The 27472-nt window shown below is 34.1% G+C and overlaps 3 protein-coding genes and 1 pseudogene across 6 annotated transcripts; 1 reads left to right on the top strand and 3 right to left on the bottom strand.

Moving 5' to 3' along the window:
- Positions 1-1679: 1679 nt before the first annotated feature.
- LOC108204935 (monooxygenase 2) lies at positions 1680-5403 on the top strand. 2 transcript variants are annotated; one of them, XM_017374642.2, is made up of 6 exons: positions 1680-2080; positions 2560-2706; positions 3785-3858; positions 3952-4114; positions 4307-4535; positions 4680-5403. In XM_017374642.2, exons 3-6 carry the CDS (start codon positions 3794-3796, stop codon positions 5186-5188), a joined length of 966 nt encoding a protein of 321 aa, XP_017230131.1. In that variant the 5' UTR covers positions 1680-2080; positions 2560-2706; positions 3785-3793; the 3' UTR covers positions 5189-5403. The 2 variants fall into 2 exon arrangements, with proteins under 2 accessions (XP_017230131.1, XP_017230123.1); XM_017374634.2 differs by having other exon boundaries at positions 1737-2080; positions 3793-3858.
- Positions 5404-8528: 3125 nt separating this feature from the next.
- Positions 8529-13198, bottom strand: LOC108207791 (pentatricopeptide repeat-containing protein At4g16835, mitochondrial). Of its 2 annotated transcripts, none has more exons than XM_017378222.1 (2): positions 10569-13198; positions 8529-8805 (listed from the first exon to the last, which is right to left on the bottom strand). In XM_017378222.1, exon 1 carries the CDS (start codon positions 13103-13105, stop codon positions 11150-11152), a length of 1956 nt encoding a protein of 651 aa, XP_017233711.1. In that variant the 5' UTR covers positions 13106-13198; the 3' UTR covers positions 8529-8805; positions 10569-11149. The 2 variants fall into 2 exon arrangements, with proteins under 2 accessions (XP_017233711.1, XP_017233717.1); XM_017378228.1 differs by having other exon boundaries at positions 8529-8802.
- A 677-nt stretch (positions 13199-13875) lies between these two features.
- Positions 13876-17447, bottom strand: LOC108204895 (RGG repeats nuclear RNA binding protein A). 2 transcript variants are annotated; one of them, XM_017374566.2, is made up of 7 exons: positions 17005-17447; positions 15473-15803; positions 15302-15370; positions 15074-15206; positions 14602-14760; positions 14460-14513; positions 13876-14318 (listed from the first exon to the last, which is right to left on the bottom strand). In XM_017374566.2, the coding sequence occupies exons 1-7, from the start codon at positions 17168-17170 to the stop codon at positions 14142-14144; spliced, it is 1089 nt and encodes a 362-aa protein (XP_017230055.1). In that variant the 5' UTR covers positions 17171-17447; the 3' UTR covers positions 13876-14141. The 2 variants fall into 2 exon arrangements, with proteins under 2 accessions (XP_017230055.1, XP_017230056.1); XM_017374567.2 differs by having other exon boundaries at positions 15080-15206; positions 17005-17316.
- Positions 17448-25705: 8258 nt separating this feature from the next.
- LOC108216060 (phospholipase A1-Ibeta2, chloroplastic-like) lies at positions 25706-27469 on the bottom strand (annotated as a pseudogene).
- Positions 27470-27472: the final 3 nt, after the last annotated feature.

Below are 27472 nucleotides of genomic sequence, written 5' to 3'. Positions count from 1 at the left end.
TTTAAATTTGTAAATAAAGAGATTCTACTGCTATTTTATACTTATACATTCGGACACGTAACGCTGAGTGATTGTAGGCTTAAATTATTATTTTGCGGTTAAAACTTAAAATCACATTTTCAAAATCTCCCCCACGCTATCTTTTTTCTAAATAATTTCATATTTACAAGATAATACATACCCGTTTCAGAGATTACAACATCACTTTTTAGCAATTACAGATTCGTAACATCAAAGATTTATGATATAAATGGATTTTACTGTTTCAATTAGCACCCGTTACAAATACATTAAAAAATATTTACTCCAAATATTCACATTTAAATCTTTACTTTTTTTTGAGCTAATCCCAGCCAATTTCGCATATAAATACACCATCTCATGTTCTCATGCAAGCAAATTTTACATTCGACCAATATAATTTCTCAAAATATGGCAACTTCTAAGCTGCACCTTGTCAAATTGTTTTACATTGTTCTCGTTTGCCAATTTCTTATCGATGAATGTAAGTATGTCAACATTTTTTCCGATACGTTTTTATCACTAGATTATTTTTATCGTAAAAATTTGATGATTTTTCGATTTTCGAAATAGGTGCGGTTGAGAAGAAGCCGTTTATTTTTCATCAAGATGACAAAAGAATGTCTGTCATAGTACCCAAGACTAGTGGTTCATCTAAGCGATCCAGTCAACAGATCTGCGATCCGGTTATTTGTCTCGCATCGCACGAAAATACACGAACACGATTAACGAATGCCGGGACGCATTCGTTACCACCGGCGACACCCGATGATGTTTGTTACTGCTGTCCGCTTAATAGGATGTGCACAGATGATCCCAAGCAATGTTTTCTCCTTTGTCATTAAAATTTGTCAATTGATAAATTTCTATAATTACTAAAACTGAACCTCAATTTACTATTTGTATTACAAAGGTCATCCTAGTGAGTCAATTTTTTCACGTTTTAAATTTTGTTTCCTAATATCAAATTTAAATTTTGACATCTCTTCGATATATTGTTCAAAATATTTTAAATCGATATAAATGAATGAAAATTAGTATTTTTTTGATAAATTATTAAATATATTCAGAAAATGAAAATACTGATTATGGAATTCGAAGAACGAAACTACTTCACAAAATCATTGAAAACAGAGTAAAGATGATGGTGCCGTTTAGATTAACTCAAAAAAAAGTGTTTATTATTTATATGTGAGAAGTTAATTATAACTGAAAAATAATTTTAAATTTAATTAATTAAAGTGTTTTGGTAATTTTTGGTACAGCTTTGTGTATAAAAATTATTAATATGATAAAATATATTATAAATTTCTTTTGTAACAGTTTTATACTCCCTCTGTCCCATTTAATTATATACGTTTCTTTTTAACTGCTCGACACGCATTTCAATGCTCTTATGAAATATAGTTCCGTAACTTATTTTTATGATTTTCTTTTTCTGTATAAAAATATAACATCCAAACTTTAATTCAGAAAAGAAAAAGTTTAAAAATAGATTACACAACTACATTTTGCAGGAGCATTAAAGTCCGTGCCGCGCCCCCGTCCCCCAATGTATACTACTCAGGGGGACGGAGGGAGTACATTTTTATAAAATCAAATTTTAAAAATTAAATTAAAATTATTAATAAGAGTTGAATCTCCAAATTTTGAAGCTTATCGTGTAGCTGCTTTCAGAACCAAAAAGATGGGCCAACCCTCTAATCTCCATCACACATTTGAGTTGTTTACATGCTTACACCTCTCCCATGGAATTTATGCAGATTATTTATGCAGAAACATATATAGAAAAAGATAAATGTTGACATTTTTTTGTTATTGCATAAAATCTTTATGTTTTAGAGACTAGAATTATGTTGTCATCTCACTCATTTCTTCAAAATTCTCCATTTTTATCAACTACAAGACTTCTTGAATCAAAAACTAGGCCTTTTTTATCATATAATTTCAGACCCTCCAGTTTCACAATATGTAGTAGTAGTGTTCAGAGCCAGAAACAAGATGTAGTCATTGTTGGAGCTGGAATTGCAGGCCTGGCTACTGCTGTCTCGCTACACAGGTTACAAAATTCAAGATTCTGCATATACCCTTCTGCCAGTATGTTATTGTATGCATGCAAACCGTTAAGTTACTTGTTCTCCTAAAACCCGAGTTGCTGTAACTAGATTATAGTTCTCCCAAAAACCCGAATTGTTGTAACTAGATAATATCTTGAGATTTTACGAGAACTTGTCAAATATGATCCTATTAAAATTTTCGGAAGTTGGTTAAAGACTCAACTTTGGATCGATATTGAGATTTTACGAGAATCGGTTAGTTAGGATCCTATTAAATTTTTTAAAAACTCATTTTTGGATCAATATTGAGATTTTACTAGAATCGTATGATATGATCCTATTAAAAAATTTAGAAGTCCACTCGGTTGAAAACTCAATTTTGGGTCGAGAGTGGATCAGTTGACGTTTGGACAATATTTTCTGCAGTGTCCGGATTTAAGTTTATGAAATTTGACTATTTCATTTTTGTTGTGATTTTAAGGTTGGGAATTGAGTCGGTGGTACTTGAACAAGCAGAGTCATTGAGGACAGGAGGAACATCTCTGACATTGTTTAAGAATGGATGGAGGGTGTTGGATGCTTTGGGGGTTGGGGATTATCTCCGGACTCAGTTTCTTGAAATTCAAGGGTTTGTTTTCTTTTTCGAAAAATAGTAGCCACTCATTTGTATCAGATTATACTTTGACTGTATATATCATCTGCAGTTTTGTGTAGTTATGGATCATGTGTATCAGTAGATTATAAATTGGGATAGAGGATTTCCGGCTAACTTCTTTTTGTTACTAGTCAATATTCAGTATCACACAAGTACTTTTTAGCTGCTGATTTTAACTTATAAGTCAATATTTGTTATCAGAAATACTTTTTAGCTACTCTTACGACTTATTCCTTTGCTCGCTGCAACACTGAAAGATTCACAATAGCTTCAATCTTTTCAGATATTTATGCTTCTAATTATACATTTGCTGCTTTAAGTGTTAATTGTTAATATTATAATATCCGTCAAACATGAATTTTTACCATGTTCAACGAAGGTTGAACAGTCCCTGAGATATGTTTAATTGTTGAAATGAAAAGCATTTTTGTGAAACTTAAATGCCACATCTGAAGTTCTAACTGGAACTTACACCTAAGACGTAAGTTTGAGTTTGCGCTTCAAACCCGATTCTGGATCAGGATTGATGTTGCTATTGCAGCCACATAACGATGGTTTGTATAATAGTTTGAAGCATAGTGTCTTCGACTGTGCTCTGTGCATGTGGGGGAGGAAAGTTGAAAACACCTTCTTATCCATCTTATTCAGATCATCTAGGAGTTGGTTTCTGTTGATTGCCTGATTAGTGGTTTCTGCATATAACACGTATTCGTACAGTCTTATAGCATTCATGTTTTTCGTTTTCTTGGAAGATGTATATGAGTGTAGTTGCAACTTGCAACGTTATCACTGGTTTATTGTAGTGCTTGCGAAAAAGGATGAACTTCAGTAGTTTCACATATGTCAAACCATTATTTGAATCCTGCTCTGACAGATATTCTAATGTCTTGATGCTCCTTTAGGAGGTTTATGAAATCAAAGCGTAATTGAGTTTACAAGTTACACTTAGTAGCTTCTTCGATCAAACCTTTCTTTAGTACAATAGTGCAAATATGTTCAACACACTCCTTTCCTTTTCATTTCATTCTCCCTAACTTTTCCATGTATTCAGCTGTACAGGATGGCAATAAATACAGAAGATGGAAGGGAGTTGCGCTCATTTAAGTTCAAAGAGGAAGACGAGAGGTATTATTAGATTGTCGTAGTCAACATCCAAAGCAGATTTCTTTTTCCATTAATGGTCTGTACTCTGTATGACTCTATCACAATTACTGACAGCCAAGAGGTTCGTGCTGTGGAGAGGGGAATACTTCTTGAGACTCTTGCAAATCAGCTTCCACCAGATGCAATTCGTTTTTCTTCAAAACTTGCTAAGATTGATAAAGGCGGAAGTGGTGAAACATTGCTAAAACTCACGGATGGAACCCAATTATCTGCTAAGGTAGCTAATCTGAGCTCCAATTGTACTTTTAGAATATGAATGTCATTTGACAAAAATATGATGAAACGCTTTTCATTCGTATGTTTCCTACATGATTATCCCCATGCGGCCTTATCAACTGATTAACAAGAATTCCAAACACTTGAGGGTTTATAATCTTTTGGTTGCTAATACTACATAATTTCTACACAGATTGTGATAGGCTGTGATGGTATCCGCTCCCCAATAGCTACATGGATGGGATTTCCAGAGCCTAAATATGTAGGACATTGTGCTTTTCGTGGTCTTGCATTTTACCCAGACGGACAGCCATTTGAGCCAAAGGTGAACTACATTTATGGTAGAGGGGTACGAGCTGGATATGTCCCAGTTTCCCCTACAAAAGTTTACTGGTTCGTTTGCTTTAACAGCTCAACCCCAGGTAACTAGCTAAATCAACCTTTTTAAATAAAATCAACGAAGATTTTTAATGTGCAACTATGCCATCAGTCATACCTCAACTCCAGGTAACGAGCTATATCCATTATTTTTGCGTTGTTCTAAAATTTATTTATTTCTATGGCAGGTCCAAAGATAACTGATCCTTCGGTCTTGAAGAAGCAAACTGGTGAACTAGTTAAGAACTGGCCACTGGAGCTCCTAAACATCATAGATGTGACACCTGACGATACAATTATCAGAACGCCACTAGTAGACCGATGGTTGTGGCCAACCATAAGCCCTTCTGCGTCAACTGGCAGTGTGGTGCTGGTTGGCGATGCATGGCACCCTATGACTCCCAATCTGGGACAGGGTGCTTGCTGTGCCCTGGAGGATGCAGTAGTTTTGGCAAGGAAGCTTGCATCAGCAATCAAGTCCGAACCAAAATCCGTTGAAAATGCACTTAAGTCCTACGAAACTGAAAGATGGCCGCGGATTTTTCCATTAACCATTCGTGCAAATCTCGTTGGGACTCTCCTGCAGTTGGATAATCCTCTGGTATGCTCTGTTCGGAACAATATTGTTATTCCTAAGGTAGTAAGGCTTGGACCGATACTGGAACACACAAACTTCGAGTGCGAGCCACTATCATAAGCATTGTTCTGAAAGTCGGTGATTAAAAACTAAAAAATTTGATATCATTTAGATTTGTCAGTGATTTCAGTTCTTTGAAGTGTGGGGATTTTTGAGTCAAATGCGAAGAGATGTCTGTAACTAAATAAATGTGGGGATTTTAAATTGAAGACTCGAATAGACGAATACCTGTTTTACATCCTCAGATTTTACTAATGATTCAGATTTTAAAATTATCTTGTTTTGAGTTTGTTAAGACAACTAGCAATCTGTGTATTACGTTTTGCATTATATTTTGCAGCATAGAAAATAAATAGAAAAGTGTTCGAGTAGAATGATGTTGATTATGAAGTAATTCAAAAGTACTTAAAAATTATGTATAAAATTAATGTATTTGAACAAATTTTTTTATAACTAAATATAAGAACGGTGATTTGGAGCCGTCTTGGCTGAGTTTAAATTGTGTTTATCGACTTAACGTGACTAAGAGGGGTGTATTGGATTGAGATTTTAAAGCATTTTTTTTCATTCATGAAATCTAAGGGTATTCGATTGGGATTGTTTGAAATCTATTAAAATCCTGAGGTATTCGATTGGGATTTTAAATTATGCTATAAAATCTGGTGATATTCAATTGGGATTTTAGATTATGTTTTAAAATCCGATGGTATTCAATTGGGATTGTTTAAAATCCATTAAAATCTGATGGTATTCAAATGCTAATGGATTTTTTTGGATTTCATAAAATGATGGATTTTGTAGTGTATTTTAAGTTTTTTGAAATCTCATCAAAATCAATGGGATTTTGAAGCATTGTGCTTAAATCCTATAAACTCCGCGACATTTTATCAAGAATCCGCACAAAATCAAAATCACATACAATCCATTAAAATCCATAAACTAAAAAACAGTCCATTAAAATCCCAATCGAATACACCCCGTAAATGTAATAAGGTCGAAGTTTAAAATGTAATGACGTTGAGGATTAAAATGTTTGAATAATTTTAATTTACTAATGGCTTGAGCTATTAAAAATATAATAATAAAAATACAATTGATTTATGGATAACTTATATGTTATAAATAATTTTATTCAAAAATATAAAAATATTAAGTCACTAAAAAAATGCATCTCAAATCAATTTCTGACTTTGAAACCGTTTTTACCAATTGCTGCCTTTAAACAAGCTTCAGTTTTATCAAGCAAACGGATGTTTTTCAGGTTTACGCTGCGACTCAAATACTAGACAATTTAAAGTTACAGGTTTATTCTGTGACTCGAATACTAGACAAACACGCTCTTCGTCTCTGTGAGTCTGTGTATTCAACAAGATATTGGTCATTACTAAAAACCCAATTATGTAAGTTTTAGGAAAATGTTGGTAGTTTTTTTTTTTTTGACAAATATGGCTTATAGCTAGAGGTGGCAAAATGTGGTTTTGGTTTGGTTTTGGTTCTTATAAAATGAATTTGGTTTGGGTAGAAGAACCAAAACCATTTCCAAACCATATTTTAATAAAATGTGGTTATGGTTTTAGTTTGAATTATGGGTAACTAGTTTAGTAAGTAAAAATAAGTTTTATATAATGAACAAAAGTTAATACACTCAAATCACAATATAATGAATACTAAATATAACAAAATTATGTGTGAGTGTGTGAGTTGATGGAGTGGTTTAAGCTCTTGGCTTCTCCAAGTAAGGTCATGAGTTCGAACCATGGGATATGCATGTGTGATAATTAGCAAAAAGAAAGAAAGTAAAAAAAAGGAACATAATAGTGTTAAAAGTGAGACCAAATGTGGTTAGAACCATATTTTGTGAAAAATGTGAGACTAAAAACCAAAAGGAACATAATAGTGTTAAAAGTGAGACCAAATGTGGTTAGAACCATATTTTGTGAAAAATGTGAGACTAAAAACCAAACCAAATCCATTTTTCTAAATGTGATTTTAAATGGATTCAAATTCACAATTTTGGTTTGGTTTGGTTTGGATTGGTTTAATGGTTTTGCATCCATATTGCCACCTCTACTTATAGCCTTACAAATGAGTATCTGTTCTAAGATATTCTCGACATGAGCCAGGGTCGAACCCAAGACCTGGGACGACAGAGGACAAGCCCTTAACCACTAGGCTATCCAACCGTGCTCATATGTTGGTAGTTTTAGGAAAATGTTGGTAGTTTCAATAAAAAACAAAAGAAAAAGAAAATGTTGGTCATCACTTAAAATTATAAAAGTTTTTTTTTTCTAAATACTCCCTCTGTTTAGAAATATAGTTCGTTTGATTTTTTTTGACACACATTTCTACATTCTTGACCGCATAGTTAATATCATTATTTTTTTAAAAAAATTTGAATTATAATATTACTTATATATTTCTGTCAAAAAAAGAAAATTCTAAAAAATAATGATTTTAACTATGCGGTCAAAAAATTTCGAAATGTGTGTCAAAAAATCAAACGTTTGTATTGTATTTTAGAGGGAGTAAGAAAAGATGATCTAGATTTATCTCGAGGCAGCAATGCAGATCTTTCTGGTGACCTCAACTTTTGTACTTTATAGGCCAGCATTAATGCTAACAGATAACGTTTATATGATATAAACACCATTTTTGTATAATCAAGCAATAAAATCTATTAGCAGTTCAATATACTCATGGCCCCTTCTAAGCTGCACCTAGTGAAATTGTTTTACATAGTTCTTGTTTGCCAGTTTGTTCTCCATGAATGTAAGTATGTCCCCTGTATCCCGTTGATTCATTCCGATACTGGGGATACGTCTTTACCATTGGACTATTTCGTAATTTACTACAATGATGAGATCAAATAATATTATGGTCTTTATATAGAGTAATTGTGCTGATGTTTGAAGCTTTTCGATTTTTGAAGCAGGCATGATGATCGACGAGAAGTCATTCATTTCGCGGAAAAACGACGAGTCAGCAGGTGTGACAACTAAGACATCGTCTGAAGGTGACAATGGTTTCTGCTATCCTAAGATATGTCTGGATACAGAAATAGGAACAGAGCCGTCAACTTGTTGGTGTTGTAGTACTAATAAGAGTTGTACTGGAACTAGACAAGACTGTGAAAGTATTTGTAAAAAGTGAATTTCTAGTAATTATATTATTCAATCCTGTTAGCCACTCGGACTCGAACCTGGCTCTGATTCCGTATCAGGTGACCAGTCTATACGGGATCTTAGGCCTCAACTGGATCTTATATAATTCAACATAAGCAAGGGCGTAGTTATGTCTGTAGAAGTATCCTTACCCAGTATGCAATATTAAAATTAACAGATATTAATTTGCATAATACAGAATAGAGATTATATGTAACATACAGTACATAGCAGAGCCATTGGCAACAAGGAAAAATAATCGGTATGTCCATTTATCGAGAATTAGTATTCCAGTACTGAACAATGTGTGCAATTTTCTATATGAAACATGTATAAATTAAAAAGATTTGCATCTCTAATGATACAAAAAAAATCATGACAATATAAAAAAAAAATCCTATAGATTTCCTCCCGGAACTTATTATTGAGGTGTACCTGTATCTATATAAGTATGAGCTGGATCAAAACCTTGAACTCCTTCATTGCTCGATGCCATCTCTATTCACCAAGAAACTGCTGTAAAAGAAATTAATAGCATCAAATTCAATATGTTGCAAACCTTAAATTATTATGTGCATCGCGGGCATATATCTTTGAAAATGCTAATTTACATCTAATACATCATATACTACGAGACAATGACAATACGTAATATCAAATACCAAACAACCCCATTATAACAAGGAAACAAAGAATGAATAATAATAGTAGGGGTGAGCAAAACCGGATATCCGGTTTTTCGGATCGCTAAATTTTCATTCCGCATCCGGTTTAATCGGATATCCGGATATTCGGATATCCTCCTAAATCAGATCGGAAAACGGAAAATCCGGATCGTGTTTCTTCTAAAAAAATATGTATTACTTTCTAAATCCATAAATTTGTAATGTTTAACTTTTTTTTCCCACAAGTATAAAAAGAAAAACTATTATCAGTAGCTTAGGCAATTTCAAAAAAAAAAAGTAGCTCAGGCAATATATCTGGTGTCTTTAATAAAGGGCTGATTATCCATCTTTTAACAATTAGCATTCAACAGAGACTCTTTGTTGATCTCAGATAAACTATTAAGCACTACTGCTCTTGATGCATAAAGTTGCAGTTTTTTAACATCTATGTCTCTATGCTTCTGCATAATTGAGTGGCTCATCTCTGCGAATGTTCATTAAGGCTAAAATTCTCCCTCGGCCTACTTAAATCTCAACATCTTAAAGACTTAAAATCAACTGGGAGTAAATTTCACACAATGTTGTTGTTAAAAAAATATAGATGCACAAAGTAAAATTTTGTAACAAATATTCTATTTAAAAGATTAAAAAAAGTACTGTATATTATTTATAAAAATATTTTTTAATTAAAAATAATAAAACCGGATCGGATCCGGATATCCGCTTTCTTATATATATGTGATCCGGATCCGAATTTATAGAAAAAAACCGGATCGGATATCTGGTCCGATTTATTCGGATCGGATATCCAAATTTCCGGATATTTTAAATCGGATACCGGACCGGAATATCGGATAATCCGGATTTCGGATTTTTATGCTCACCCCTAAATTATTTTATCATCATGGGTATAACATCAGTTTTCAGATTTCAATGACCCATTAATCTATATGTTTTATGTTCCCCGATTTCCCTTGTTCTATAATTTATCTGCACTGTATTGTTTCATGTCAACAAGTTATGACTAAATTAAACCGTGCTCCTCTCTCCGAATAGATATATTAAAAACTTCTTGCTGTACAGACTCTTTCTTCGGTTATGTCAATTTACACATGCAATCCTCACCAACAAGAGATTGTCGATAAGTATTTCAGCACAAAAAAGTACAGGGTGCGTTATTTTTCTCTAGTCTGTTAAAAAAATCCAAGCAATCGGGACCCAAAAGATAAAAACTCATAAAAATCATCAAGAATACAAAGATATTGTTAATATCCATCTCACACATTATAAATTCTACATTAGCAGTTCAACTCTTGTTTTTTCATGTCATAGTGCCAACTTAAAATTGTTGTTACTAGTGGAAATATTCTAATAAGGTCCAACAGTCAAGCAGGCTATCAATCAGTACTAAAGGAATCATTTTATTAATTTCATTGATTCTAAAGTGAACAATGTTTCTTAATTTGAATTTAATATGTAGAGGCTAGAGCCTACAGTAACTAGTGTTCAAAATTATATAATTTCTCCGATTGTAAACTAATTGCTGAATCCCCTTGCAACAAAATAAAATTTAAGCTATGGAGATGTGAATAAAGAATTAGAAAAAAGTCTTACCTGGTTTCGAGAAGAACCAGAGAACAAGGACAGAGAAGATCAATATAAAGGGGATGATATGGATAGCTGAGTCAGCAATTTGGAGACGAGCCTTCTGTCTCATAGCTACGTATGATTTGGGATGTAAAGTAGGCAATTCATCAGTAAATAATTCTGATGATGATTGTCTCAAAGTCAAAGATGGTGAAGATGCTGATGCTGGTAACTGAGGATACAGATGTTCAGAGACTCTATTTGAGCTAGAAGATCTATGCATCTTCCCCTTTCTTCTTCCAGATGAGATTCAATCAAACAATCTATTTCTAGAAAGAGAAAGCTAGAGAGAGAAAGTCAACCATGTATTTTGGTGGGCAGTGTCTGTCTGGCTCTGATATTTGGACTCTTTATATTATATTAATGATTGGGAAAAAGAATTATATTTTTTTCTTCAGCTCACTTCTCTGGCTCTTCATATTCATCTTGGCTCGCGCCATCATACTGTAATTATACTGTTGTTTGATCACAAATTGGTCGTTCATTCAATTTTAACGTTGCGATACTGCTGATCTTGATTTGTTCCCCTTAAGGTGAACTGGACTAGCTCACCAATAATCACCACAAGAGCAGATACCATTCTTGAAATGATGAAATCTTGTTGTATCTCTGACAATAATTTCTCTTCCTTCTATTCTTGATATAAATTTAGTAGCATGATGGCAGTCCCCGCAAACCCTCAAGTTCTTGAATAAGCGGATTGGAGTTCCTATTGGCAATTTGAGCAATCCATATGCAATAGCAAGTTTCTCACTATGCCATAACAGCATTTGCCTTTTCTGCTCCTCATCTACATCATGCAACGCAAATTCAAACTTTGGCATGTACCCAGCCACCTTCAAATCCTTTTCCAGTTCGTTTAGTTTTTTGTGTATTGATGCCAGTTCTGGGTGTAGCCTGTCTGCGGATCTGAATTCATGAACCGCATTATTTACTTCAATCCAACTATACCCAGGAGTTTTTACAACATTATTTCCCTTCATTGATTTTCGAATCATAGAAACACGGTCCCACTTGTTCATTGCTGCATAAACATTAGCTAGCTGAACATAACCAGTTGCACTGGTGGGATCACAATCAAGCAAGTTCCTGGCAGCAAACTCAGCTACTTCCAAGTTTTTATGGATTCTACAAGCTCCCAAAAGAATTCCAAATATAGCAGGTTGAGGTTTGTAAGGCATCCTTTTGACTAGGTCCACAGCTTCAACAAGCTTTCCAGCTCGACCAAGAAGATCAACTACACATGTATAGTGATCTTCTTTAGCTGTAACCCCATAATCCTTCTGCATTGTGTAAAAATACTGAACCCCTACATCGACCAATCCCGCATGGTTACAAGCCGATAACACAGCGACGAAAGTAATTCGATCTGGTTTCATCCCACAATTCCACATCTTATCAAACAAACTAAGAGCTTTCTCACCTTTTCCATACTGAGCATACGCTGAAATCATGGCATTCCAAGTGACAACATCTTTCTGCAACATCTCATTGAACACTTTCCATGCATCCTCCAGTTCTCCACATTTGCAATACATGCTAATTAACGAAGTCCCTACTTTCACATCTGAGTGCAGTGGGCATTTACTAATAAACAAATGAACTTGTTTACCCAGCTTCAAGGCTGATAGTTCACTACAACCCAACAAAACACTACTCATGCTTGATGAATTCGGCCTGACCCCAGATTCCACCATCCTCCTAAAAAGCTTTACACCATCCTCTGCTCGACCATTTTCAACATATCCAGCAATCATCGAATTCCACGTAACCACATTCTTCACAGGCATCTCAGTAAACACCTTCTTCGCCACCTCCACTCTCCCACACTTCATATACCCACTCACCATCGCTGTCCACGCTACCACACTCTTCACCGGAGCAATCCCAAACAACCTCACAGCCGACTCCAAATCCCCCGACTCAGCATACCCTGAAATCATTGCATTCCAAGTCACATCATTCTTCTCCGGTATCACCTCAAAAAGCCTACAAGCCTCACTCATCATCCCACTCTTCGAAAAACCAGAAATCATAGTATTCCACGACGCAATATCTCTAAACCCCATTTCCCCAAAAAACCTCCAAGCAGCACCCATTTCCCCATTATTCACATAACAAGCAAGCATCGTATTACACGACACATTATCCGGTTCAGGAATTCCATCAAACACCTTCCGGGCCTCGACAACTTTCCCGGGCTTTTTCAAATACCCCGCCAAGATTGAATTCCAAGTAACAGTACTCTTAACTGGCATTGATTCAAACACTTTAAGAGCTGAACCCAGATCATTACATCGAATGTAATTAGTTATCAACTTGTTTGATGCTATTACATCATTAAAATTGTGTTGATTAGAGAATGTATGATAATGTCTTTGGTTTTGTGATGAAGAGAATGTTTTAAGAGACGATGTAAGAAGTATGTTTCTTGTGTTTCTGAGAATGTGATGCTTCAAACACATTGCTGCAACTGTATTAAAAATGCGCGGGCTCTTCCACATTATATAGGACAGGGTCACAGGGCCGAAAATTAATTTGAACTCGTTAACGGTTTATTCGATTTATATCAATCTCGAGAGAAAAAAATGATGTATTTAAAATTTTATCTGACAGCTTTGGGGATACATGGATTAAAAAATGACTTTTTTCAACTATTTTGCTTTATAAATAAATAAGAAATAGTTAGTCATCACTTGAAAGTAAGGAATAAATTAGGATTAGGATCTTGTTTTAGTGAAGTTTTACATCATACTTTTTGAAAATTATATCAATCGAAAAATGTCATATGGATTTTCAAGATCTTTGAATAACATATAGCAGTAGTACAATTAATTAAAATGACATTCATCTACTACCAAAGCTCATATAAAGTATAGCTTCATAATTTATATTTAAAATTCTTTTATTTTGACTAAAAGTTTAATTATTAAATTTTATCCAGAAGTTTCTATTTTCAAGAAACAAAATGCATATGCAACCATTCATTTCAAAGGTAAACAATTTGATGAGCTTTAAGGAATATGAAAGGAACATGGCCACTAAAAAGGGAATAGCAATAGTACAAGATATGTACAAAGCCAACTTGACAGAGCCTCCTGGATCTGCCCATGTGGTCATAAGTCCCACCTTCATGAGCATATGGAAAAAAAACATCCTCTGAACATAAGTACACAAACACAATAATATCATTCATCAACGGAAGAACATAGGGTCATCAGGTCAGGCTGGCACCGCGGCGAATAAAAAAGTTGGGAAGGGTATAAAAAAAAAATCGAGAAAAGATAATCTAAATTGTTCTTACCAAAACCAAATCAAAATTGGTGCCATTGTTTAAAATCCATAATGTAAATAAAACCTAATATCCTATAACAGTGTACCATAACAAGTCCAAAAACCAAGGGTGTAAAACCCCAGCAAGGCATCTAAAATTTACACTATCAAGACAACCTTTCAGAAAATTTTAGAACAATCCCTGCTGATATACTGCCACTAAGAACCATGAAGACATCAGTGGCAGGGAGGAAACCTCTCACTCAGTCACTTAGCCCCCAAGGTAGGGAATTGGTATTGATCTTCGATTATCGGGGCAGGTACATTGTTCCCAAAGTTTCCAGTGTATCCTCCTCTTGGACCACGGCCGCGTCCACGTCCACGACCAGGGCCATAGTATTTTTCTCCTTCAGCAGGCTTTAGAAACTCATTAATGCTGAGAGCCTGTACATTCAATATTAAAGGATTATAAAGTAGGCACAGAGAAAAAAGAGACAATCGCTTGGTACAAAGTCTTAAACAATCACAAAGACATGGAAGCAAGCAACCCTAAATATGCAAAGTAAGTGAACCAAGTGACTTCACCTTTCTGGCTTTCTCTTCCTTTTCAGCCTCCTTACGCTTTTCCTTATCAGACCCCTGATACAATCATATACTTTCGTTATGCCAAGACTGAGTGAAGTAAGTAATGGCTTGGAGAAACATTTTACAATGCCTAAAGGCTCACCAATTTGACAAAGATCTCCTCTTCATTTTTCTTGCTTGAAAGAAGCTGCATTGATTCAAAATCTTTGTCCAAGTCAACCTTTCTCTCTTCAGATTTAAGGGCCAGCAGTGCCTTTCTCTTCTCCTCACGCACCTTCTCATACTCCTCCAGAGTCATTTCCTATAGAACCGAAGTAAAGAAACAACAAATTGTATGTCAAATAATATACCAATATCCAGACTCAAAAACAATTGGACATTCACAGTATTAAGGAGATGGTGTGTATGCACATTAGACTTGGTTCCAGAATCATTAAGCCCAATTTTTTACATCTACTGTAATAATGCATTACTAGCATGTGCATTTATATTCCTAAATTCGCTTTAGCACAATCTTTCGCTCCACTTCTCTAGCAATTTTTTCATCAAGACAAGCACAAGTTGTGCATATTATAATACGACGACACAGAAAAATTATATAAAGAGAAAGCCACCTTGACCTCAGGCTCCTTCTCTTCAGGCTCAGTCACAGGATTCTCCTTGCTTGCATCACCAGCATCTTCCTGCTCTGCTTGTTTCTCAACATCAACATTCTTCTCACCATCATTGACAAGCTCTTCGTTTACCCTGAACATGTAATTAAATTAGATAATTTGACAAAACCATTAATCATAAAACTAACATACTAATTCAAACTTGGGAGTTCAGAGTGAAGTCCTCACGGGGCAATGTCGTCAGTGGGAGTTCCCCAGTTGCCCCTCCCAGCACCATCACGCTTACTGAACTCGTTTCTGCATAAACATAAGATGAAATTAATACACAACAAGCAATATAAGAAATGAAACAGTTACACAATGCCAAGACACTTGATGACACAGAAGCTAAAGACTAACCCGCGGCCAGTCCCACTATGGCGTTCATATACCCTTCGAGGGCGTTCACCATCTGCAGCATCTCCATTGCTGAAACCACCGCGGCGACCACCACGAGGAGCCCCACCACGAGGACCACCATATCCTCCGCGCCTATCAGATGACTTGTCTAAATCACCTTCCTCAGGTTGTCTGTTGTATCCTCCAGAAAACCCATTATTGTTACTGCTGTAAGAGTTTCCATTATCTGCAGGATCACGGCCAAATCTTCCAGCACCACCACGGCCACGGCCAGTTCCACGTCCACCAGCACGTCCTCCACCTCGCTGACCATCACCCCTGGACTCCCTCACTTTTCAATTACAGGAATAGGTTAAATTCAGAGCATATATTTCACTACCACTAAAATATATTTAAGTTAGTAGATTTCTTATTTTTTTTTATTGACCCCTTCTGTTTTGAAATTGAAAGGGGGTAGGATCCGAATTCTCATCTTCTAGTTTCAAAAGATCAATGTCATCTTTATACTGTTATCTCAATAATACACACACACACACACACGTATGATGTATATGTTCAGACAGAAAGAGACAAAAAGTAATGCATTTCATGAGGTAGCATGTTATATTACATTGAGTGCATATGTAATACTACATAGAATGGAGAAAAAACAATATCTGTAAGAAGATACATATACACACAGGGAGAGAGACTAAAAATTATTACATATCAGGATCTATCATGTTAAAATGACATCAAGAACATGTGTACTATTAAATAATATGAAAATAATAAAAACAAGCATCACCAACCCAAAAGAAGGCAAGAAGCACGTAGTTTTAAATATAGCAGGGTAAAATGACATCAAAAAACAAACAGACCACCTCACTTTTTTCTACGAAGCTCTTTAGTGACTTATGTTGGGAATTTATCTATTACAGGTGTCTTACAAGTTACATGTTCTCTATAAGTATTAGCCAGTGAAACATAAATTATCTTACTTAAAAAGCTTCATCCTTTTCTAGTAAAAAAGTAACAGGTACACAATCTCATCTTCTCAAATTGTTTAGCTAATCCTCGATATTTCACTTTCCACAAAGTTAACATCAGCCAACCATTTAAACTATATAGCAAGATAAATATTCTATAGAACGTCATACGGAAAACATTAGGACATCATCAGAATCTGTAAAACTAACCAATCCAATATATATCACATACATAACACCTCTCTATTATCTCCACAAAAAATTCAACAAGCTTTGCTCACCTGGCATTTATTAACATGTCATACAAAATCACGTGTTTTATAAAAATAAGAAAAACGAGCAATTATACAGCTTTCTAATGATAAAGATAAGATTTTTATACATTTATGCAAACAAACGTGCAAATAAACAGCTTTCTTAGTAAAAAGACTAGATTTTTGCTGCTTTAATAGTAAAAAATTGAACTTTTAAAGCTACAATAGTAAAAAGGATTGGATTTTTACAGCTTTAACAGTAAAAAGACGAGATTTCTGTAGTTCTAATAGTAAAAGATAAGATTTTTACCAGCCTGAGCAGGAGGAAGAGGCTTGGACGGCAGCTTTCCGGCGGCCTTCGCCGGAGCCTCGACGACCGGAGCTTTCTTCACCGGCGGCGGGAGCTTCTGGATGAGCTGCGAGACGTCGTCGTTGTCGTCATCAACGAGGAGATCGAATGGATTAGCAGACGCCATTTCGATGCGATTGAATTGAAAATATATTAGACTATAACGATTACTTCGAGTGCTAAACCCTAATTGAATATATTCATTAGCTTAATTCTCGATCTGATGGGAGAGATAGAGAGAGAGGGAGAGAGACGGCGGCGAAGGTGTGAGTGAGGGTGAGAACGGAGGATAAGCTTAAAACCCTACAGTTTGGGCTGGGCTTTGGTTGGATAGTGCGAGTCAGTTTTGTGTATGCGTGTGTGTATTTGTTTGTTGTTTAATGTTTCAGCCCATGTACGTGAATAAAATTTCGGACAAAACAAGCAACTGGGATATATCGGGAGCAGGAGTTAGCGGACAAAATATATTGGATCAAAATTATCGAGGTGTTAAATATATCAATTAAAATATGTTTTACTTAATAAACAATAATATAAATTTATGCTTAACCGTGACTCTTTTGTTTAGAAAATCGACTTCCGTAATACTCCCTCCGTCCCCCTTAATTGTTTACATTGGAGGGGGACACGGAGACCAAGACAATGTATGAAAAATGAGTAAAATTGGATGAAAAATGGGTACAGTGGTGGGACCTATCAATATTTAATAATAGATTTGAGATAGTGGAGGAAAGTAGTGGGTGTAATAGTAGTTTTTATTGTTAAATATGAGATAGTAGGGGAAGATAGTCGGTGTAATGATGAGAAAAACTTACTATTTATAGTAACGTAAAGAAATGAGAAGGACATCCCAAAATAGTAACTGTAAAGAAATGAGAGGGACAGAGGGAGTAAGGTTTTAACAGTCCCTTTTCATCTTCTAGATCTTTATCTCCCACATCAATTAAGTCATCTTCGATCTCCTGTACTCTATTTCATATTTCTTTTTTTTTTTTTTGACAAATATGATTTATAACCTTACAAATGAGTATCGTCAAGGTTGTTAGTCGTGTTCATATTTTTGGGATGTTTATGATATGTTCTGAAATTTTTGTGATTCTTCGTATGGGTGTCGATAATTTTTCTGAGAAGAATTATGTGTTATTTTAGATGATTTATAAGACTCGCGTCGATTTTGAGATGGTGATGAATATCGCACAATTAATTACTGGACACATATACGTCTCTGACTTGTCATAGGTCATTTGGACAAAATTTATGTTCGGGTTCATGAAACCCGGGACTTAATCTCGATCAAGACGTTATCAACTCGATGTTAACGATGTTAGTTTTGCAGAACTGTTCATTTATTTTTATTTTTTTTGTCTACGATCGAAGCGTGTGAATACTAATCGATGTTGGTTTTGCCAAACGATTCATTTACTTGTATTTTCTTTGTCTACGATCGAAGCGTGTGAATATTATTTAAATATAAACTAATCAAATTTGAATAGGTAAAGACAACTTCAAACACATAAAAAAATACTTGTAGTTTTTCTCTTACTCACTTTTCATATTTGGTTACTTATTCTAGTATCAGGATCATCTCTCACATTCTTTTCTTTACATGTCGATCCGATCATCATTTCTTGACAGAAAACGATTCTAACTCGTGCGTAGGTTGCGTGTCCCAAACAATAATCTACTTCTATATATTAAATGGCAACCAAGGGCAAAATGAGCCAAAAAAATGGTAGTGAAATATCCATTATACCCTTATGTTATATGTAATTACAAAATTACCAAGTGGTGTCATTTATTATATTTAAAATACTAAGTGTTAGTAATTAATACATTTGCATTTTAATTACACTTATTTATGACCACTCATTATAAGAGCAAGTCCAATGCAATGCTATATGAGGTGCTATTTCTATAATATAGCATCATTTGTAGAACTTGACACTCCAATGCAATGTTATATGAGATGCTAAAATAGAAAAATATTATACTTGGTTCTAAATATAGAACCAAGCATAGATGTAGCTATAATTGCCACATAGGCACTGCAAGTGGGAATTTGGAGGGAAATGAATATAAAAACAATTTTGATTTAACTTTTTATACTTGTGTTCATATTTTACATCTCTTTGGGTTCTATTTTAAAATCATGCATTGGAGCATGAAAGTTCTTTTAGTATCGAAATGTACTTTTTGATTTCATATTATAGCAATAGCTACATTTATTTTAGATTTAGCACTGGACTTGCTCTAAAGGAATTATAATAATAAATGTTAATGTTGCTATTTATTTTACACAAAATAAATTTATGTGAGTTGGAATTGGGATATATGATTAAACTCTCGTGTAAACTCCACAATCATAATTATTAAATTGAGATATCTTGGTTCTCATTTTCTTTAAAAAAATATAAAAAATTTTACACGTGCAGTTATCTCAAATTATTTTCGATTTAACTTAATGTCAATTCTAATATAGTAATTAATTAGCTCTCATACTTTTTGCGGAATGGTTTTGTTTCCGAATCTTATTTTTAATTACATGTATGTATATGTGTATGTATGTATTTACGTACGTACATATGTACGTACGTACATCTTATTTTTTAATGTATAATCCACATTGCTCCGATTTTAACTCGAGTTATGTCAAACTTTAGGCTAAATATCAAGTTAGCATTCAAAGCACGGGTACTCGACCAAGTTATCGATCAAGTTGGTCGATTTTAAACAACATACTTTAACAGTCGACTATTAAACAAATAATCATATATAAATTATTAAAAAAATAGTATGCTAAATATCAACAAACATCCATTGATAAGATAATAATTGAATAGTTGATAATTGATCGACCGACTTATAATTAATGTATCATTAACCTATAATTGATGGATAGTTATTGTAACATAATAATGAGTAAGATTAGTAAGATACATATACAGAGGGAGATTAGTAGAGAGGGAGGGAAAAAGGCCTACTAAATATTATATTTATCTTTGCTATAAGACGGTATTATATAAATATCTTTTCATATGTACATGTCTCTCGGTGTTCGATCTTATATCTCTTTGATAATCATAGCATATGAACATATTAATAAATTTTAACTATTTTATCATGGATTGATTATACAATTCATGCGAATCATGCTTATTTTTACCATTTACATACACATTCTATTGTGTTTTAGTTAAATAACATATTGAAAAATGATTGCGTAAACTTCTTTCATGTGCGAATTCTATTATGCCAATTCGAATTATATGAAAATTTGTTTGTCATGTTGAATCAATTATCATGGATATTATTAGTTTATTTTAAAAAAATATTTAAAAATCAAATAAAATTGATATATTAAAAATCCAAATTTAAATATTAATCAAAATAAATAATATAAAATCAATTTATAAATGACCGGCCCGTGCCTCGCACGGGCTTCTACGCTAGTTTATTATATATAACCCATTTTATAAAGATTTGAACTCTAAATATTCGGTGATAACATTATGTCATTTAAATTTTATTATATTTTTTCAAATTAAATGATAAATAAACGAGTGATTTTAATTAAAAAGTTTATGTGCATATAACAAATCTCAATAATAATAATGTGAGCATGCATATAATAACAATTACTTTACTTTAGTTGACAGAATTTTGATAGTGAAATTTCGTCCATGTAAGAGTTATCATTATTAAGGATATTGAACCAATGAAAATCCGACATTTAATAAAAAATAATTGTTAAGAACACACCAAAAACTATTTAAACATTACTGTCCAAAATTTGAGGAAAATTACCCCAATGCCAAATCTTTCGGACCCTGTACAATAGAAACCGATATGATCAGGGGCGGAACCAAGGGGGTAAGCCCGGCGCCAGCCCCGGCTGAGAAAAAAATAATAAGTATAATTTATTTATTTTTAATTTTTTAGCCCGGGGACAAATTTAAAAATGATTATATATAAAAAAAATAACCCACTTAACGCGGTGATTTATATCGAGAAGACCATATTTAAAGACATAGACGATGAAGTTATCTTACAACGCTATCAAAATATGCAAAATTGTAGAATTCGGCTGTCATCCATTCCTTCCTAAAAAAAGGTAGTAAAAATGTCACCACTTAACCAATTAAGGTATGCATATTTACTTTTAATTTTTTTGCTGAAATTATAATAATAGTTTAGCCCGTAATCGAAATTAATCCTGGTTCCGCCACTGGATATGATGCTGTTATTGACACATGGATGTTATTCAATCCTCTGGTGCTCGACGGTCTTAACAAATGTAACAATAGTCTGCAATTTCGTCTCTCCGGCCATAACACTCTTTTTCCGTGTGTATGCATTTCTCAAGTGTCGATGCTTATGTAATCACTTGAAATCCCAGCTTCAGTTGACTTGTAACACCGACCACAACCTAAGTTGGCCTCTTATGCATGATTTGTGATTGTTGCGACCGTTTTCAGACTCGTCATCAGAAAGTGATGTTGACCTCTCGATCTCGATTTATATGATCTTTTTTACTCCCTCCGTCCCGGTCAATAGTATACATTGACGGACGGGGGCGCGACACGAACTTTAATGCTATAATAAAACATAGTTCCGCAACTTATTTTTAAGATTTTTTTTGTAAAAATATAACATTTATATTTTTATACAGAAAAAAAATCTTAAAAATAAGTTATAGAACTATGTTATATAAGAGCCTTAAAATGCGTGTCGAGTAGTGAAAAAGAAACGTATACAATTGACTGGGACATGGAGTACTATCACAACTTTTTATAGAAAATAAATTTTTGACTTCAATTTCAGTTTAAAAAATTATATAATAAATATTAAATGAACATAACATTAAATGTTTGATTATAATTATTTAAAATTAATATGATAAATCAAAAGTTCGTTTTTTCGAAAACATCCAATGAGAAAACTTGTTTAATGAGACGAAGAAATTATCAAAATTTGCTGGTTCATCTGTTGACATTTACATATGCGTCATAGAAATTAGGTAGAAGCAAATACTTACGCACAGCGACAAAGACCACCAGAGTAAACTACGATTTACCCATCACCATCTCAAAAGCAAAATTTTAATTAAGTAATTAAGTAAAATATTAAAAGCCGAATGTCGTTAGGTATTTTATTTAGGTGAAAGCTGTAATTCATTCCGTCTCACTATCAACAGTCCATTCACATAACTGTACAAGTGCTCGTTCTCATTCTCCCCCTTTGGAAGTATTCATGACAAAGTACTTATTTACGAAAAGTAGCTTTTGACAAAAAGAAAAGGTTTATATTGACATTATAGGTCCGCGTAAAATTGCGAGGCAAATTACCCTGCACCCCGCTATTTCATTTTATAATTAGCCGAGTGTTAGTTAAGGACCGAGTCATGAATACCCTTGGCCGGCTCACCAATACAAGTTTGAGATTTTAATTTTCGTTAATTGAGATCATTAACTATAATCCAAACGGATCCTAACAGTCATCATGTACAATGCGAGCTCTGGTGTTTCAGGCTAATGATTTAGTTCAACTATCAACCAACCATGGAGACTAAGGTCATCTATGGCACTTGTGATCCAAAAATTCAAATTTGGATCATAATTGATTCAAATTTTGATCCAAATTTCTGATCTAACTCCAACAACATAATCTAAATCTTGATCCAAATTATTTTTTTTTATATTAAATTAGATAAATTTTATATTAAATTATATAATCTTAATTTTAATGTTTAATCAATATTAACTACTTATATTATATTTAATTAATTAATTAAGTTATATCTTGGAGTATATTTTTACTTCAAAAACGTGATGGTCCGGCAACAATCGCAACACGTTATATTTATCGTACGGTTTTCTAGTCATTTTCCAATATTGTAATTTATTTTATGCATTTTATGTACTTATTTTATGTATGTAATGTACTCTCTTTTTAATTTTAATGAAATTTGCTTTCCTATTAGTGTAAGTTTTGACTAAAATATTAATTATTAATTATTAAATTTTAATAATTAAATTTTAATAATCATTTAGTCCGATAAACAAAAAATATAAAATTAACAAATTCATTATTTTATAATAAAGTAGGTGATCCAAATTTGGATCAGTGAATAGTGGTGATCCAAATTTGGATCGATAGTAATTCGGTACTATTCACTCATCCAAATTTGGATCAGTTTTTGATCACCGCGGGAGAAGAATTTGGGGTAATCTGCCTAATTTGAGGTGTTTTTTACCACTTAAAAGCCCCGACATCTGGGTTTACAAGTTAGAAGCACTTATTAGTACCATTTTGTAATAAGTCAAGAGGCACCTATAAAAAGATAGGAATGCTAGATTTGTTCCGGGACTTCTATTTCTTTCCCAAATATTTTAATCACTTATAAGTCTTAACTTGTTTCTAACTTCTGCTTCACCTTTTTACTTTACACAAGAAACATTTATTTTAAACTCACCCAAATAGCCCCTGTATCCTGCCCAACATGAGTTTAAAATAGTAATGATTCACTAATGATTATTGTAATAAGCGGGTAACTTAAATTATATATTTTAATTTTTTTTTTATCATAGATGACTTATTATTTAATAAAAATATAATATTACGAATAAATTTGATGTGTTAATTATTTGAGTAATGAATTAATTAATTTAAAAGAATTAGTAAAAAAGCAAGTTATTCATAAAAGTATATTATATACTTATATATAATAAGCGTAAGGGAGATAATTTGGTCGCATGGTCCTCTGGTCCAAAAGCTTATCATCCGTTGGATCTTATATTGAACAAATAAGCACCGTTAGATTGGAAAATTAACTTCTGTTCTACAAGGCAACTGATATAACCTTGCATATTTATAATTCTTTTTCTGAATCCAAAACAAATTCTGTCTTTCACGTGTATATGATTTTTTTAATCCCAAATAAATATTTCCTACCAGTTTTATTCGTAGAATCATATAAATCTCACCGTCACAATTTTTTATAATATATTTTAAAATTAATAAGCCGGATTTATGTGATTAGCAAATACAAAAACTTTTTCTTAATCCAAAATAGATTCTACCTTCTTATTGCATGTTTATGAATCCTTTTCTTAATTCAAAAACAAATTATGTTTATCAATTTTAATTTAGAACCATATAAATTTTTTGAAAAATATTTAAATCACATTATATATTTTTTTATTTTTTTTAACCTAAGAACCCGCAACCGCTACCATTCGAATCACGCAATATACTTATATATAATAAGCGTAAGGGACATAATTTGGTCGCATGGTCCTCTGATCCAAAAGCTTATCATCCGTTGGATCTTATATTGAACAAATAAGCACCGTTAGATTGGAAAATTAACTTATGTTCTACAAGGCAACTGATATCACCTTGCATATTTATAATTCCTTTTCTAAATCCAAAACAAATTTTGTCTTTCACGTGTATATGATTTTTTTAATCCCTAATAAATATTTCCTACCAGTTTTATTCGTAGAATCATATAAATCTCACCGTCACAATTTTTTTATAATATATTTTAAAATTAATAAGCCGGATTTATGTGATTAGCAAATACAAAAACTTTTTCTTAATCCAAAATAGATTCAACCTTCTTATTGCATGTTTATGATTCCTTTTCTTAATTCAAAAACAAATTATGTTTATCAATTTTAATTTAGAACCATATACATTTTTTGAAAAATATTTAAATCACATTATATATTTTTTTATTTTTTTAACCTAGGAACCCGCAATAGCGCTAGGCTCTAATCCACCTTTGGGAGTCGAACCTGTGACCAAGAGGATACATGTCCTCTTTTTAACCAGCTAAACCAATCCTTGCGGGCTATTTAAATCACACTATAATAATTCTAATATAAAATACATTTATAAATATAATATAATAAGAGTTGGCAATAACGTATTCCACTCAAAATATATTAAAATTTGATAGAAAAAATTTAATACTTAGGCAGGGTACATACGATAAAAAGAATGGCTTCGTTACAATAGTTTATTTGAAGCCATTAATGACTGTGATGATGTATTTACCACAGTTCTAACTTACAAACAAATTATAATTTCGAATTTTATTTTATTGAAAATTTAATTTATTATTTATAAATCAAATTTCTTCACACCATTTAAAATATATTTAAAAAATTTATAATTAATTAAAAAGCTCTTGTGCCTTGCACGAGCTATAAGCTAGTATCATCAACTTTTGGTTTTGAGTTAATTTCTGTCTTAACTTTAACTTTAAATTAGCTTTTAATTTATCAAGTAAACAGGCTCAAGTCTCAGGTCTCAAGTCTTGACGTGAATTTCCAATACTTCAGGCTACATACCACCTGACTGGAATAAAATTCCATGCCTTCTCAGTTCTCACCTTGGATACTTTCAATTAATTTACCCCTTGTTTCCCTACAAAACTTGGTTGTTAGGTCTTTATTTCGTACAAATCACTTGTTTCACAGTTTCGTCAAACTAAAACAACAGTGTCAAAATCACAACAATATCCAATTAAGCTCAGTTCTTTGTTGACACATCAAACTTTCAAAACAACCATTCCTTAACATCTTAGCAGAATTCTGGTACTTGGAAAATGTTTGGATTGCGATTCTCAAAAAATACGAAACCAATTCACAAAAAATTGAATTAAGTTCTTAAAATGTAGAACTTGTGTATATGATCATACATCTTGCTTTCATTACAAAGCATCGTCTTAAGAGTAAACTATATATATACAACTTATAAGTCAATTTCCGACTTAAGAGGACGTAGGACTTGCTAGTACACTAGACATTCGCAACAACTCCTTTCGCGGATGTAGACTCAAGGCTTTCACCTTGTTTGTATACAATCTTTTGACATTAGAGTTTTGTTCATCTAACAATTTAACTAAACTTCTCTTCGAATCGGATCGGAACGGACAATTCGACGATAAGAAGCCGTCTACTAAGTGCAAGTACGCTTCGAGGTCATGGCAACACGCGACATCGGCATCGGGTTTCAAGAACGGTGACATTTTTGTTTCGAGTCGGAGTTCGGTCCCTACGTGCGAATAAGCCCATGGCATCGTGTTGTCGAGCACATTGAGCACGCCGCAAGCACCCGATTTTCGAAGTTTTTTATCGAGTCTTTCGCTGACAAACATCCCGGGAACCTTGGTGATCACGTCTTGTGAGTTCACTATACGTAACACCTTAACGTTTTTGGATTCTAAACGGTTGCTGAATCCTCGGTTTCCTACACGAGGACCGCCAAAGGAGAATACCGCGACCGGTGGTACGTCGGGTACGGATGTACTTAATTCATCGGCCACGAGGAGAGCCATGGCGGCTCCCAGACTGTGGCCGGTGATGGTAATACTTAAGGTTTCACCTTTGTACATCTCCACAAGTCTTCGAATTTCACTAACTACCGAATCCGAAAGACTTGGTATGTGGGGCCCAGAGGTTTTTGAAGAGGCTTAGGAAGCCACATTCGACTTTAGGGTTTGACTTAGTTTTGCCACGATCATGCTGACCTGGCATTTGAACAAGCAAATCCCTCATGTTCTCGGCCCACTCGAGACACGTGGCAGTCCCGCGAAGCGCGATTACAATATCTCTTCTCCCCATCCTCGCAATCTCCCTTGAATCATTACAAACTGCCACGTAACCGATACAGCTGGACCGCTGAGTCATCCACCCGAGATCCGGTGCCACCTTGTCAACCCACTTAGGCAACCCTACTGACGCCGTGGCATAAAGATTTTTCGTCACCTTATACGACTTATCCAAAAGCTCCACGTGGCGTACAGCTGGAATTTCATCAGCTGACGTGGCGGGATCGGAGTTGAAACAATGATACGCGGCCTGAATAAAATCACCGTACCGAACCATCTCGCGACGAAGATTCTGATCAAGCGGATCAAGCAAGCCCTCCCAATCGTTACATCCGTGGTACTTTCTCCACTGGCTTCCTAAAACATTTCTCGGCGAATATTGCCCCGAATTCGATACCGATAACAACCGTTGGAGACGGTTAAGTTGTAGCGGACACACTTCTTCGACCGCGGCCTTCGAATCCGTCCATAATCTCGATAAATTAAGAGATTCGAGGACGCATTTTCGCTTCTTTTTTTCGGGAGAAATGAGAGCGCTATTTTCTTCGTACTGTGTCGTGTTCGTGTCGTGTTTTCTTCCGAGAAGCTTGTCGAGATTCGAGAGATGTTTGTGCGTGAATGTTGTGGTGGAACTGGAACTACAGCTGGCTGTGGGCTGGAGAGGTGAGTTTCGGTCACACCGCGTTCGGGACGTGATTAGATTCTGCGGGGGAAGTGTTAGACCGATTGTCATCGGGAGAGATTGAGAGAGAGACTGGGAGAGATTAATATTTCATACGAGAGAGAGATGAAGTTTGAGGTGGTAAGTGG

This window comes from Daucus carota, chromosome 1 (assembly GCF_001625215.2).
Source record: "Daucus carota subsp. sativus chromosome 1, DH1 v3.0, whole genome shotgun sequence".
NCBI classification, from domain to species: domain Eukaryota; kingdom Viridiplantae; phylum Streptophyta; class Magnoliopsida; order Apiales; family Apiaceae; genus Daucus; species Daucus carota.
Note: the sequence above shows the minus strand (reverse complement) of the source record. Positions and strands in the feature narration are given on the sequence as shown.

What these genes read in the sequence shown, in the direction of transcription:
- LOC108204935 (XM_017374634.2), top strand. Translation starts at nt 1,875, where the DNA reads ATGTTGTCATCTCACTCATTTCTTCAAAATTCTCCATTTTTATCAACT. An exon ending in ACTGCTGTCTCGCTACACAG is followed by an intron (nt 2,081 to 2,559) that starts GTTACAAAATTC and finishes TGTGATTTTAAG; the next exon opens with GTTGGGAATTGAGTCGGTGG. An exon ending in GAACCCAATTATCTGCTAAG is followed by an intron (nt 4,115 to 4,306) that starts GTAGCTAATCTG and finishes ATTTCTACACAG; the next exon opens with ATTGTGATAGGCTGTGATGG.
- LOC108207791 (XM_017378222.1), bottom strand. Translation starts at nt 13,105, where the DNA reads ATGTGGAAGAGCCCGCGCATTTTTAATACAGTTGCAGCAATGTGTTTG.
- LOC108204895 (XM_017374566.2), bottom strand. Translation starts at nt 17,170, where the DNA reads ATGGCGTCTGCTAATCCATTCGATCTCCTCGTTGATGACGACAACGAC. An exon ending in TCTTCCTCCTGCTCAGGCTG is followed by an intron (nt 15,804 to 17,004) that starts GTAAAAATCTTA and finishes GTAATTGAAAAG; the next exon opens with TGAGGGAGTCCAGGGGTGAT. An exon ending in AGAAGGAGCCTGAGGTCAAG is followed by an intron (nt 14,761 to 15,073) that starts GTGGCTTTCTCT and finishes TCGGTTCTATAG; the next exon opens with GAAATGACTCTGGAGGAGTA.